Below are 12,106 nucleotides of genomic sequence, written 5' to 3'. Positions count from 1 at the left end.
TACAACTACTCATTAACTATGAATTTTCTTACACGTTCACCCTTATGATGTTAAATTCAACGGAATCTTCTAGATTTCGTGAAATATTCTCTAGTTTGTACTTGTTTTATGCAAAAATGCAGTTTCTGATGTACCACAATTTGATATTTATAAGCCAATAGACACATCTTATGATCTTGTAGCAAAATGTAGAGCTCGAATGGGATAAAACATGTACAAACTGAAGAATATTCCACATAATCTAGAAAATTCCTCTAAATTAAACACCGCAAGTATAAATATGTGAGAAGATTCATATTTAATGGTAATTGTAATTACAAAACATGAGAGAGGTTTTTCGTAATTTAACCTTACCTCAGGGGTATAACCGTAATTTAAACATTAAAAATATATGAGGCTCAAATTTTGCCTCATCTATATATGATATATATAACATGCAACTGAATATGTAGAGCTTTTCGGCACCGCCAAAAATGTCTTCCAAACTCCTCCAATTCCCAATCCAAACCATTAAAACTTCAAAACCCTTGTCCAATTTCAGACAAACAACAATAATTCTCTCATCATCTTTTTCAATCGCCACCCAACACCAGCTTCAGCTGATCTGTTATTACACAGATGAAAACCCCCACACGAAATCAAGAATCCAATGCACACTCTCATCATCATCATCATCTGCGAAACCACCCACCACAAAAGAAGAAGCAATTCTCCAAGCCAGGACCTCACTCTCCTCCGCCTTGGAGAAACCCCTCAACAACCCAAAACTCGCCGGAAAAATCAAGAAAGTGAAGCAGCCCAGGTTCCGGGTCGAGATTCCGGTCATCGACGACGCGCCCGCTTCGCTCTCTCAGTTGGCCGTCCAAGTGTTCGGTGAAATGCCCCTGAGAAGAAAAGGGTCGACAATCAAGATTCTCATATTGTGGCCTAATAAGGACTCAGCGCAGGCTGCTGTCAACGTCTTCGATTCTCACTCTTCTTCGGATATTCTTGTCCAAAACATCGACATGTCATCAATTCTTGATGTGGATCTCAGAACTGCCAACTCTGCCGACGTGGCCGTGTTCTTGTCGCCGGAGGTTTCTCAGGTGGCGGTTATGAAGAGGGTTACCGATAGTATGTACCCGAAGCCGGTGGTGATTTTTAACCCTAAATGGGGGTTTGAGGAGGAGGCGAATTTGGGGGAGATGAAAGGATTTGTGGGATCTTTTGATGTGGTTTATTCTTTCATGGGTTTGGAGGTTAGAGGGATCTTTAGTAAGCGAAATGGTGTGGTGTTTAAGTGTGTGAAAAACGGGATTTCAAGTGGCGAGAATTGGTATGTTCTTGTTGAAGAAGATGATGGAAATTTGAGAGTTGTTACGAGGTTCAAATCGAGGCCGCCCATCTCCGAAGTCGAGAATGTGTTGTACAATCTGATGGCTATCAATTCACCGGTTACTAAATCTGCCAAGTTCTTGAAAGATTTGGTTTCGAACGTAACCGGGAAGAAGTGATTTTTTTATTGTGAACACAATGGACTATAACGATGATTGTTTGATATCTTGCAATGTTGGTTGATTTCGTTTTCCGAACACTTGGTAGATTAACTACATAACTGTTGCCTAAGATGTCAATGTATACTCTTATCGGACATTTGTTCTTCCGTTTTTGTAATTTCTCAATTTTGATGAACCAGGATTTGCATCAAGGATGTAGAATTAAATTAATTATTGATGTTGAAAATATGATATAAAATTGTGGCAAGTTTAAGAACTCGGGATTACGGACAGAGTTCCCAAAATTTGAAGCATGGCTTTTTTCGTCTCTGCTCGGAAGTCGTTGTAACGGTGAAGAACCCTCCATTTTGGCATGTGTAAAAAGAGCCTAATGATTTTTTTTGTTTTTTGGTTATGTTTTCTCCTAATTTGCTCTGATGTGGCAGCTCTTTAAGAAACGATCAGAGAAGTCAAGATACTTGGTCCACAGAGGGCGCAGCTGCGGAAATGCTATATCCAGCCAAGGCTTTGCTCGACCGTTGAAGTGGATTACGCCTGCACTTTGAGCATCTTCAATGGTGGTATTATCTTGATACCCTAATCCTAACATATGCCAAAATGGATCGATAATTTGAACATGACCATGAAAAGCTATTAGACCAGGTGGTAAAGTCCCTAGCTGCCATAAACTCAGATCCGACTTCAGATTCTGCAAAAATCGAACATTTTAATCATTATAGATATTTATGGGTTTTTTTTTTTTTTTTTTATTCTTGTAATATTTGCTGCAAATTCTCTATTACCTCTTCAATCCAGTAGTAGTATGTATGGCTTATGTTTGTTCTTCTCCAAGCTTCTAGATCAAATATGTTCATCCCATATGCCCACGCACATTCTTTAGGATTGAAGTTTTTCGAAATCAAAGGATGAGAAAAGTTTAAATAGCTTTTCAACCTCTTCGACATGACAAATTTATCCTCTCCTCTACACGTTTCCACGGCCCCGTTGACTTTTCCGTTCAAGTCAACCTCCCATAGAGGGGATAAATCGGTTTGTACCACAATGTCGTCGTCAAGGAACACTACTTTTTCAAGACTTGGAAACAGCTGCAATTAAAAAAAAATCAAGAATGTTTTACAAAGGCTATATATATATATATATATATATATATATATATATATATATATATATATATATATATATATATATATATATATATATATATATATATATATAATATGTTATATGTATGTACAATATACATATATATATGTATGGAATTTGATAGCTGACCTCAGGCAAATGTATACGAATGTGATTCATAACCGAATTATATTTCGGGCTAAGCGCCTGCAACTTTGCAGCGATAGTACGCGGATTTTCGGTGCTATTCGCCACAATAGCATTCGATCCGCCCCTAAATCTCGACCGTACATTTTGATCCTTCTCCATGGCTTCCAATACAGGGACCTTCCCCTTGGTGAACCAATCAAAATGGGTCAACGCTTTGACTTCAACGACAGCCGGTTTCAAAGGGTGCAGCGAAAACCATGCATGCATGGGAGCATAAGTCTTGCCATCTGTTATTACATGGAGTACGATGCTTTCGGGATGTAATGAATTGTGAACAAGTGATGATGCAACTACAGAGGCGGCTAAGACATTGTCCGAAGCTAGGACAAAGTGAAAAAACGAGTTGTCAACAAGGACAGGGACGTAATTTGCGGAGGGAAGTTTAAGTCTTGCTTTGGCATTAGTGGAGTACTCGTTTGCCAGTTTGAGAGTGAGGCAGTGAAGCTGTTTCGGTATGCTGCTCGATGCCACGTGGCGGTATAGGTATTCTTGTATTTTTGCGGTTCTCGTTTTTTGTTCGAGGAACGTTACCTGTAAGAAGAAAGAGAGAGAGAACGTTTAATTGACAGCAAAACATTAGGAATTCATTTATCATTGCAAGATTATACCATGGATTTGAGCTTGATGGCAAAAGTCTTTGCATCGGGTCTTTCTTCCTTCATTTGGGCGATAAAATCTTCGAGTGTTTGATGAATTTCCGGTTCTGATTGTTTTTCGTTTTGATCCGCAGGGTTTTCCAACACTTGATATATCACTTCAGGAACCTGATCAAGAACCAGGTAAATGTTCGATAACATTGAAATTGTATGCAATAAGATGATATATTTATTTGGTGGCCTGAATTTGTTGACATTGTATTATTGGTAATAAAGAAATTAAAGAAATCTTGAATAATGATTAGACAGAAAAATTGTATAATTTAAGAAGTAAGTCTCAAGAAATTACATCTGTTTCAAATCTTCTTCCCAAAATTCGTGGTCCTAATTTTTTCCCCAAACAACCTGAGTTGGAACATAAACATAGTATTCTATCAGTGATTGAGTAAATAGCAAGAAATATATATATATATATATATATATATATATATATATATATATATATATATATATATATATATATATATATATATATATATATATATGAGCATGAGATTATTGGGTGAAATATATAATCGAAATCTTATTAGAATTTGCATGTGCATTGGAGGAATCGATCATTTATTGTTGGATAATTATTTAGTTACTTTTTATGATTTTATTATTATCATTATCATCAATAAGAGTTCGAACATACCTATAGTCGAGCATTTCCTTTCCCCGTCAATAGTATCAACTGCAGTTAATACGAAAACGAACCGAAGAAGAAAAGTGACGAGCAAAAGAGAGTAGAAAACCATGCGATAGGATAATTTTCTTGATCCATTCTTCACTTTGATGAATTCTCTAAATCCTTTTGCAGGCAAAACCGTGACGTGTCTCAAGCTCGGAGATATATGCAGCTGCATTATTTCCGACTTATTTTTTCCTCAGAAAAAAATAATAAAATCTAAACCAAGAACCGAATGACAAATGCTGTTGAGGTGAAGAATTGCCGAAAACGGAAGGTTTTGAGGGGGTGTTTAGAGTTGCTATCGATTACCTAAACTTGCTTAGGATATAGGTTATTGGATTTACGTAAGTTTATTCTTTGTTTTGTATTTTTAATTTTTTCGGGTTTTCTTTCGTTATTTATTGCAGGAACAAATATTATAGTGACAGACAAGGAAGAGAGGTTGTTTGAAGGAAAAGGACTGGATACTGACAAAGGGCTCATGTTTTTCTTGATTGGTTTTGTGTTAGAGAAAAGTAAGTTTATTTATTTAATTTATGGGTAAATTAAGGCCACCCCTGAGGTATGGCCAAATTACAAAAAAAACCCTTTTGTTTGGGTAATTACATCCACCCCCTCCTTTTAAATATTTTTACATAAAATTTATGTAATACGGTTATTTACCGAACCAAATCGTCAATAAACAGTATGAAATGTTGGCGTACCGAAATTTCGGTTTGATTTTATCGATTTAACATCCCTAAATTTACCCCTGGAGGGGTTTTTCCGTAAGATGATACATAGTTGAGGGGGTGGCTGTAATTACCCAAACAAAAGGGGGGTTTTCGTAATTTGATGATAACTCAAGGGGGTGGCCGTAATTTGCCCAAAATTTATTTATTATTTAATTAATTAATTTATTTATATTCAATTGAAGAATGAAGAACAAGGATTTATAGTTTGGTGTTGCTTCGCTTTGCCTCCACATTAAGTATATTTGTTTAATGATAGATAGATGAGAACATGTTCTTCATGAAGGTGATGGTTATGAAATATGGTTGGTTTCGGCTTTCGTTTTCGTTGTGTATTATATTTTCTAATTTTACCTTTTCATTTTATTGTGATTCTGCGTGGAAATCAGACCGATCAAAACGAAATTAGCACATTCCGGAAGATTGGAAGTGAAAACTAATTCTAACTCCACATGAACATATTTATACGAAAATGAACAGAAAACAAACAATATCCATACACTTAAACTAAACAAGTAAAAATGCAAACATTACATATTTAATAAAATTATATAAATAACATTTAAAAAAAATGTTAGGGTGCCGAACTATTCTGGAATCAAGTCGGAGTTAAATCACCATAACGATTAACAGAACCGTAGCGGCAACAAAGAGTAGAGCAAACATTGCATAATATGATGCAACATGGCATTTATTTACATATATATATATATATATATATATATATATATATATATATTTATATATATATATATATATATATATATATATATATATATATATATATTTAAATATAATATAATTATTAGAATTATGATAATCTGATTGTTTATTTACAACAGTCAGAAAATGTAATAAAATCATCAAACACCTTTAAAAAGCTTTGCACACACATCCACCACAAGTCCAAAGGCATCTAAATCTAAGTTCCCTCTCTCCCTATATATATATTTTGTATTCCACAAAGCATGAACTTCAAACCACCCCTCCCACAGAAATAAAAGAATATCTTCATACCTGGAAAATTTAAAAAGATTAATAAATAACACCGTTCATACGAGGAAAAAAAATCGTAAACTTACGCCTAGTCATAATGAAATAATAACGAAAAACGAGCGAGCTATATATAGATTGACGAGCCTAATATTCAAGAAACTGAGGGTGGAAGGGAAAAATAAATAAAAAATTTAAATCCCGATAGTCGAGTAGTTAATTACCTTTAGTCAAACTGGTCAACCTCAGCAGATTCATTGTCCATGTTGTTCGAGCCGTCTCTATTATGTACAGATCTAATCTGGCTCTCTCTCACGGAATTCTCCCTAGTAGTAGTATTTACTACACTCGCGACACGAGTGTTCTTCATCGTTGATCGATCATTAGTATTTACAGAACTGCCCCTGCTAGTTTCACCCAACAAGTCGACACCATCCGATTCTGAACCAGACCCCTGAGGCTGAATTCGTCCATTCTTTTCGCTGTTTTTCACATAACTCCTGAATATCAAGAAACATTTTTATTAAACAAATTAAAATTTCAAGTAGAATTTATAAACGAAGCATTAAAAAAAAGGGGCCCCCATAAAAGATACTTTATGTATAATAAATTCTCACACACAAATTGTTGTAGAACCAAATCAAACACACCTCCCCTGTTGAAATTGAAGATAATCATAAACTGGAACCAAGTCTTTTGACCTTGCTTCGAGCGTGCGTATGGCGACTCTTTCAATCTCGATTTCTCCTTCATTCACATTCGAGCCTTCACTCACCATCGACTGAAAGTACACCTGTCCAAAAAATAATTTTAATTAAATAACTTAAAACAAGAACTCTCTCAACTTCCCAAAACAACAAAGAAGTTACCTCAGGTCTGCCCCACAACGGATTCGGATTCCGATGCATTTGAAGCTCCGCTTCGGATATATACTTCTTATGCTTTTCCTCGTTAGTAATCTTTTCTTTAACTGTTTTTTTACCAAGAACATCCGATGATAAAAAATTATTCCTTTCTGGATATACTTTACTACTATCTGGATTCCCGTTTTCTCCATACACGTCAATAGTATCACCTTGCTGCTCCTTTCGGTTCTGCTTTTGGCATATATTCCATTTCTGGATCGCCTCGACCACTAACCTCATCTCGCCTTCGGGACTAAGTTCACCGCCGAAACTTGCTTCACGCAGAGCCGAAGAAGACGAAGAACCGTTAGAAGCAGGGGAAAAACGCAGCGCGTACTGTACAACACAGCCAGGTGAGAAAACGAGCAGGTAGTAGCTTTTCTTCGGAGAATTAAAATCGTCGTTATTCCCTTTGCAGTTGTGGAAAACCGAAGCAATCGCACCAGAGAAAGAATTCAATCTCCCAGTGGCAGCTGCTGCAGCACCGCTCACCGTGTTTCTCCAGCCGTTACTGCTATTTCCACTCCTTATCCTGCTAACGGCAGAGAGGGTGACGGTCGGACCCGAAGCGGAGATGCTCTGCTGAGTGAGTGCCTGTAATCTCGCATCGGTTGACTGAGAAAAGTCAACCAATCCGCCCGAGGGTGAAATGGCGAAAAGGTGACTTGTTCCTCTTAAAGAACTGATCATAATCCATTGGCTGTCGCTACTAAAGCTTATGTCTTGTATGACCTGCAAAAAAAGCATTTGCGTAAGACTTCTATAAAAACGGGGTTCGGTTAAGAAAGACAAGATCTTTCCATTCTTACAGCATCAGTGATGCCACGTTGCAGCCTGTAAAGATGGGCGTAAGACTGTTCAGAAGAGCTTGAGGGCATTATTCGGAACACGTTTATGTTGTGACCTTGTACCGAAGCTGTCACTAAAAGGGTACCGGTCGGATCGAAGCACAGTGAAGAAATGGGACTTTTGTGGGCTGTGAACTGAGCAATCACATTCTTGCTCACAATGTCTCTCACTATAACCTGATATATTATTATATTAAAAATGGTCAGAAACGGTAGCTAATGTCAAGTTGAATTGCAAGAATGTACAAACAAGCATTACACTTCGGTGCAGAAAACCATTGCTAGCGTGGAGAAACGAAAAACCTAAGTCCGCTAAATGAAAGCCATAATGGGCTCAATAAAGCAAAATATATATTTAGTGTAGACATGTTTAGAATATAGAGCATACCATGCCAACATTGTCTGCTGCATCGGACGAATGTCCATTAGAACCACCATGCACCTTCACACGGGCAATTCCCGAATGAGAACTGTTACCTTCGGACAAATCAGAATAGTACCTAGACAGCTTCTTATACCCCATATCACCTAAAGTCACAATACCAGCAGCAAGCTGCTTGCTCGATTCTCTTGCATAATGCGCAACGAGGCTTCCGTTTGACGTTTGACTAGAAAAACTGGATGAACCAGTAAGATGCTGAGGTGCCACTCGACGTGAATTCGAAACCGCAACTGGACTCCCACTGTAAGCCATCCATCTGGGGCCTACAGCAAGTGGGCCCACACCTATACTTCCATAACTTCCGGAAGTTACCGGATTTGTAAGGATAGTGTATTCTTTCTCTAACGTAGCAGCATTGAGACAATGTATCTGTAAAATAAAAAATTAAAAAATCAACATTATAAAAAAGTTTTTCCATAAGCAGAAGTTAAGTTATTATGATTTAAGTTCAATATAAGTGCTTATTTTTTAGAAGTTGGAGGTGTTTGCGAATATCATGAAAAAAATCAACTTTAAGCAACCAATAGAGAAGTTGTAGTGTCTGCAAATAAACTTTAATTTTCAGCTATTTAAAAAAAATTATCTTAAATACCTAATTGAGTACATGAAAGATTGAATATCTTTTCATTATAATTAGCATAAAAACTCGCTTTTGGAATGAAAACCGTGAAAGTTATATACATAAAAAATAAATAGCTACACCCAATTTATTTTTAATAGCATTAGACTTGTAATTCTATCTTGAGTTTTCTTTTATATATTAATGAACTATAAGAAATCATACAAGAGACGAGTAGAATCGTTTGGGGCTAAGGACATACCTGGGATGATTGCAAAACAGCAACAACTCGAGAGCTGGACCGAACTAAATGGACGGCAGATCGAAACCTTAAAAGATGTACGTACGATTGAGATCTCAAGGAGTAAAACCAGACAACTGTAGGTACATAACTACCGTTAACTGGCACCTGCCCTGGTCCCTCGTGAACATTATTAATATCTCCGGAAAATGACCCGTCAGCACAAACGATGAGAAGAGGGCGGTTGTCTGAAAATTCATCTTTGGACTGTTTTGATGGCTCTGGTTTTGGTAATACTTGCATGAACGAAACGGGTCCGTCTTGCCTTGTGACTAGGTTACGAACATTGTCTGCTTCTTCGACATCCCATACCTGAAACCCGTAACTGTAACCAAGCAAAAGAACCTGCTTTGTGACGCCTTTTTCGACTTCTAGCTTGTCAAATCCAGCCCAAGTTACCTAAAATGGAAATAGAAATATCATAATTGAATTGTTTTTCATTTACCAGAAAGATCCCAAATTTAATCGGCGTTTGATCGACTTCTTGATTTAAAACCACAAAAAAAATTAAAAAATGTGTGTTTTTTTGTTTTAATTACAGATACTATATTTAAGAAAGATATGAGAAAACGTGATTGATTTCTCAATCTACGAAACGACAAACCATGTCGTTACATAGAACAAGCGAATGCGTAAAATCCTCGACCAATGACTAATTCGTTAACAATAAATGGAAAATTAATTCTTTTTTAATGATTTCAGGCGGCAACCGTCAAAAGAAGAAGAAAAAAGCTTTAAATTTGTCGGACTACAATTAGTTCAACCAACGGCCTAATGACAAAACTAACGATTTGAATGGGTGAACGCACCGAAAACAAAAACATATCCACTTACGACAACGACAAATTAACCTAAAAGATCTACGAAACAAATAATAAGTGGGTCCCACTTGCGGCTAAAAGATCTAACGAACAAATATAAGTGGTCCAACTCAGCAAAATGCAGGAACAAATGTACAGAGCTATCTTTCTGAAACCAACTCCCCCTCCCCCACCCACCCCACCGCCTACCCAAAAAAAACTGACGACGATGACAACGAAGATGACGATGGTTATAATAATAAATTAATAATAATAAATTAATAAATTAAATAAAACAAAAACATCAAATATTCAGAAAAGAAGCTTCAACCCTAGACAAAACCTATACGGAAAAACGGTTTTTTTATCAACTATTTACAAATGGTTCTAATGGTTAAAAATAGTATCTTGCGCAAGTCTACCTTACACACATTTGCATTCAAAGATCCATACATCGTAAGATCTAATTCAATTACCCTTCGACTCTTCAAATTTCAATAAACATCATTAATCACAGACACAAGTACAAAACACAGATCAACTTCCCAAAATCTTAGTACCTTCTATTTTAGCTGAAGATCCCATCGAAACATGCATGCAGAAGAAACTAACTAGCAACAAAGAAAAATCTACAACATACGATCTGTTTGACAACAACCCCACATATGCAAACCCTTATTTCAGTGTCGATCCTAAAAATCATCACTAAAATCACCAATTCAATCAACAGTAACAAAAACCAAAAAACACAACTTTCGTACACAATTCAAGAACTGCACAGCAAATAACACTAAATCATACATTCAACTCCGAAATGCAATAAAAATTCAATCTTTTCGAAAAGCCTCACCTGATCATGGCTGCTTTCACCGTCCCTCTCCACAATAGCAGAAGCCGCAGACGCGGCGGACCTTACGGTGGACGCTACAGTCGACGCACCAGAAGAAACAATCTTCAGGTAACTCGAGAGAGTCTTGAACGAATTCGGGATAATCCCGTTATTACCCCTACCACCGGACGACCGCGGGACCATTGCGCCACCACCACCATCACCGCTTTTCTGGCCGTCATTCCTCATACCCTAACGGCAAAACCAATCGAACTATCAACACAACAACACACCGCAAACAGCTGATCGCTCCACTCGACTTCCCTTACGAACATGCCCTCGAAAAATATAAAGAGCTTGCCCCCACCCCCACCCCTTTATATATACACAGATGTTAGTCGAAGCATTCGGCTTACAGGTGTCTGTGTACTTGGCTTACACCTCAGAAAACACCATCCAAAAATCATGCAAATCGCAACAAAAAAGTAAAAAATTAAATTAAATTAAAAAAAATTAAAATTAAAAATCAAACGGTTCGATTACACCATCGTGTTCCGTTTGCTTTTTCTTCTTCACATTAATCACACCACCACCAGCAAAAAGAAAAGAGGAACAAGTTCCGAAGAAGAATCCAAAAATCGGGTGGGGGTTTTGTTTGTCTGCGGATTGGATTCTAATCGTGCTGATTTTTTTTTCTTCAAATTCAATACAAAACAACAAAATTCCTCAAAAAACTCCTTTGTTGTGTGTATATACTTATATATATATAATTTATTTGTTTTGGGGCTGTATCTATCTGCTTCTATTTATAAAGGAAAAAGCAAAAAAAAAAAACCCAAGGAAAAAATGAAAGAATTTAATAGAAGATATGAACAATTTAATCAGACAGAAATATGTACAAAATTAAAATCAGGAATTTTGAAGGGTTTTAAATACGAAATTAAATTCCTAGGGTTTCGTTGATTTTTTGAGATTTGATGATTTGTTCTCCGAGAGACGAAGGTGTGTAGAGAGAGAAAGAGATGAGAGAGAGAATTTGGGGGTAATCAGATAATGAATAGAGACGAAGAAAATAAAAAAAAAAAAAAAAAAGTATTTCTCTGTCTTACGTCTCTCTTTCTCTCTCTAGAATTTAATTTCCCCATTTTTTTTTTCATTTTTGTAAATTCGAAAATGTTCGGCCGAAGCCAACTCCGCCGCACGTCTTCTCCACCAACGCTGGTCAAATGAGTTTAAAACCCAGTTTCACCGCTGTCGGTGAAAAAACAGAGCGTGTGGTTCCCACTCGCGGGTTTGATTCGACGCGTGGCGCTTTACTGGAGCGAGTGGTGATTCGGTGGCTAGATCCTACGGTTGAGAATGGATGAGGTGTAGGGTAAGATTGGTGGAGCGGTGGAGTATGGGAGAGAAATTGTGATGGCGTCATCGTTTATTAAAATAATATTTTATTTTTTTCGGAATATATGGGCGAGTGGGAATCCTATGGGAATGTACTGTGGATTATTTTTCGGGATCATATCATATCGTGTTGGTTTGTT

The 12,106-nt window shown here is 36.9% G+C and overlaps 3 protein-coding genes and 1 long non-coding RNA gene across 6 annotated transcripts; 2 read left to right on the top strand and 2 right to left on the bottom strand.

Moving 5' to 3' along the window:
• Positions 1-405: 405 nt before the first annotated feature.
• Positions 406-1,755, top strand: LOC105962003 (plant/protein (DUF1995)). Its single transcript, XM_012986264.2, has one exon. It carries the CDS (start codon positions 474-476, stop codon positions 1,494-1,496), a length of 1,023 nt encoding a protein of 340 aa, XP_012841718.1. The 5' UTR covers positions 406-473; the 3' UTR covers positions 1,497-1,755.
• On the bottom strand, positions 1,514-4,335 carry LOC105962002 (putative galacturonosyltransferase 12). Its single transcript, XM_012986263.2, has 6 exons — positions 4,125-4,335; positions 3,777-3,832; positions 3,440-3,595; positions 2,772-3,362; positions 2,282-2,584; positions 1,514-2,187 (listed from the first exon to the last, which is right to left on the bottom strand). The coding sequence occupies exons 1-6, from the start codon at positions 4,333-4,335 to the stop codon at positions 1,903-1,905; spliced, it is 1,602 nt and encodes a 533-aa protein (XP_012841717.2). The 3' UTR covers positions 1,514-1,902.
• Positions 3,469-4,435, top strand: LOC148768732 (uncharacterized). The gene is made up of 2 exons (XR_016033242.1): positions 3,469-3,610; positions 4,290-4,435. It is a non-coding gene; the product is annotated as an uncharacterized LOC148768732 (long non-coding RNA).
• A 1,242-nt stretch (positions 4,436-5,677) lies between these two features.
• G18F (autophagy 18 F-like protein) lies at positions 5,678-12,002 on the bottom strand. Of its 3 annotated transcripts, none has more exons than XR_016033241.1 (8): positions 10,590-11,627; positions 8,901-9,338; positions 8,026-8,448; positions 7,599-7,814; positions 6,754-7,521; positions 6,502-6,677; positions 6,109-6,384; positions 5,678-5,908 (listed from the first exon to the last, which is right to left on the bottom strand). XR_016033241.1 is itself a non-coding variant. In XM_012986265.2 (8 exons), the coding sequence occupies exons 1-7, from the start codon at positions 10,815-10,817 to the stop codon at positions 6,111-6,113; spliced, it is 2,490 nt and encodes an 829-aa protein (XP_012841719.2). In that variant the 5' UTR covers positions 10,818-12,002; the 3' UTR covers positions 5,678-5,908; positions 6,109-6,110. The 3 variants fall into 3 exon arrangements, 2 of the variants coding, with proteins under 2 accessions (XP_012841719.2, XP_012841720.2); XM_012986265.2 differs by having other exon boundaries at positions 6,535-6,677; positions 10,590-12,002; XM_012986266.2 differs by having other exon boundaries at positions 6,586-6,677.
• Positions 12,003-12,106: the final 104 nt, after the last annotated feature.

Source organism: Erythranthe guttata, chromosome 8 (genome assembly GCF_056151865.1).
Source record: "Erythranthe guttata isolate IM_541 chromosome 8, IM_541, whole genome shotgun sequence".
Classification (NCBI taxonomy): domain Eukaryota; kingdom Viridiplantae; phylum Streptophyta; class Magnoliopsida; order Lamiales; family Phrymaceae; genus Erythranthe; species Erythranthe guttata.
The sequence above is the reverse complement of the archived record's forward strand: the minus strand, read 5'-3'. Positions and strand labels throughout refer to the sequence as shown.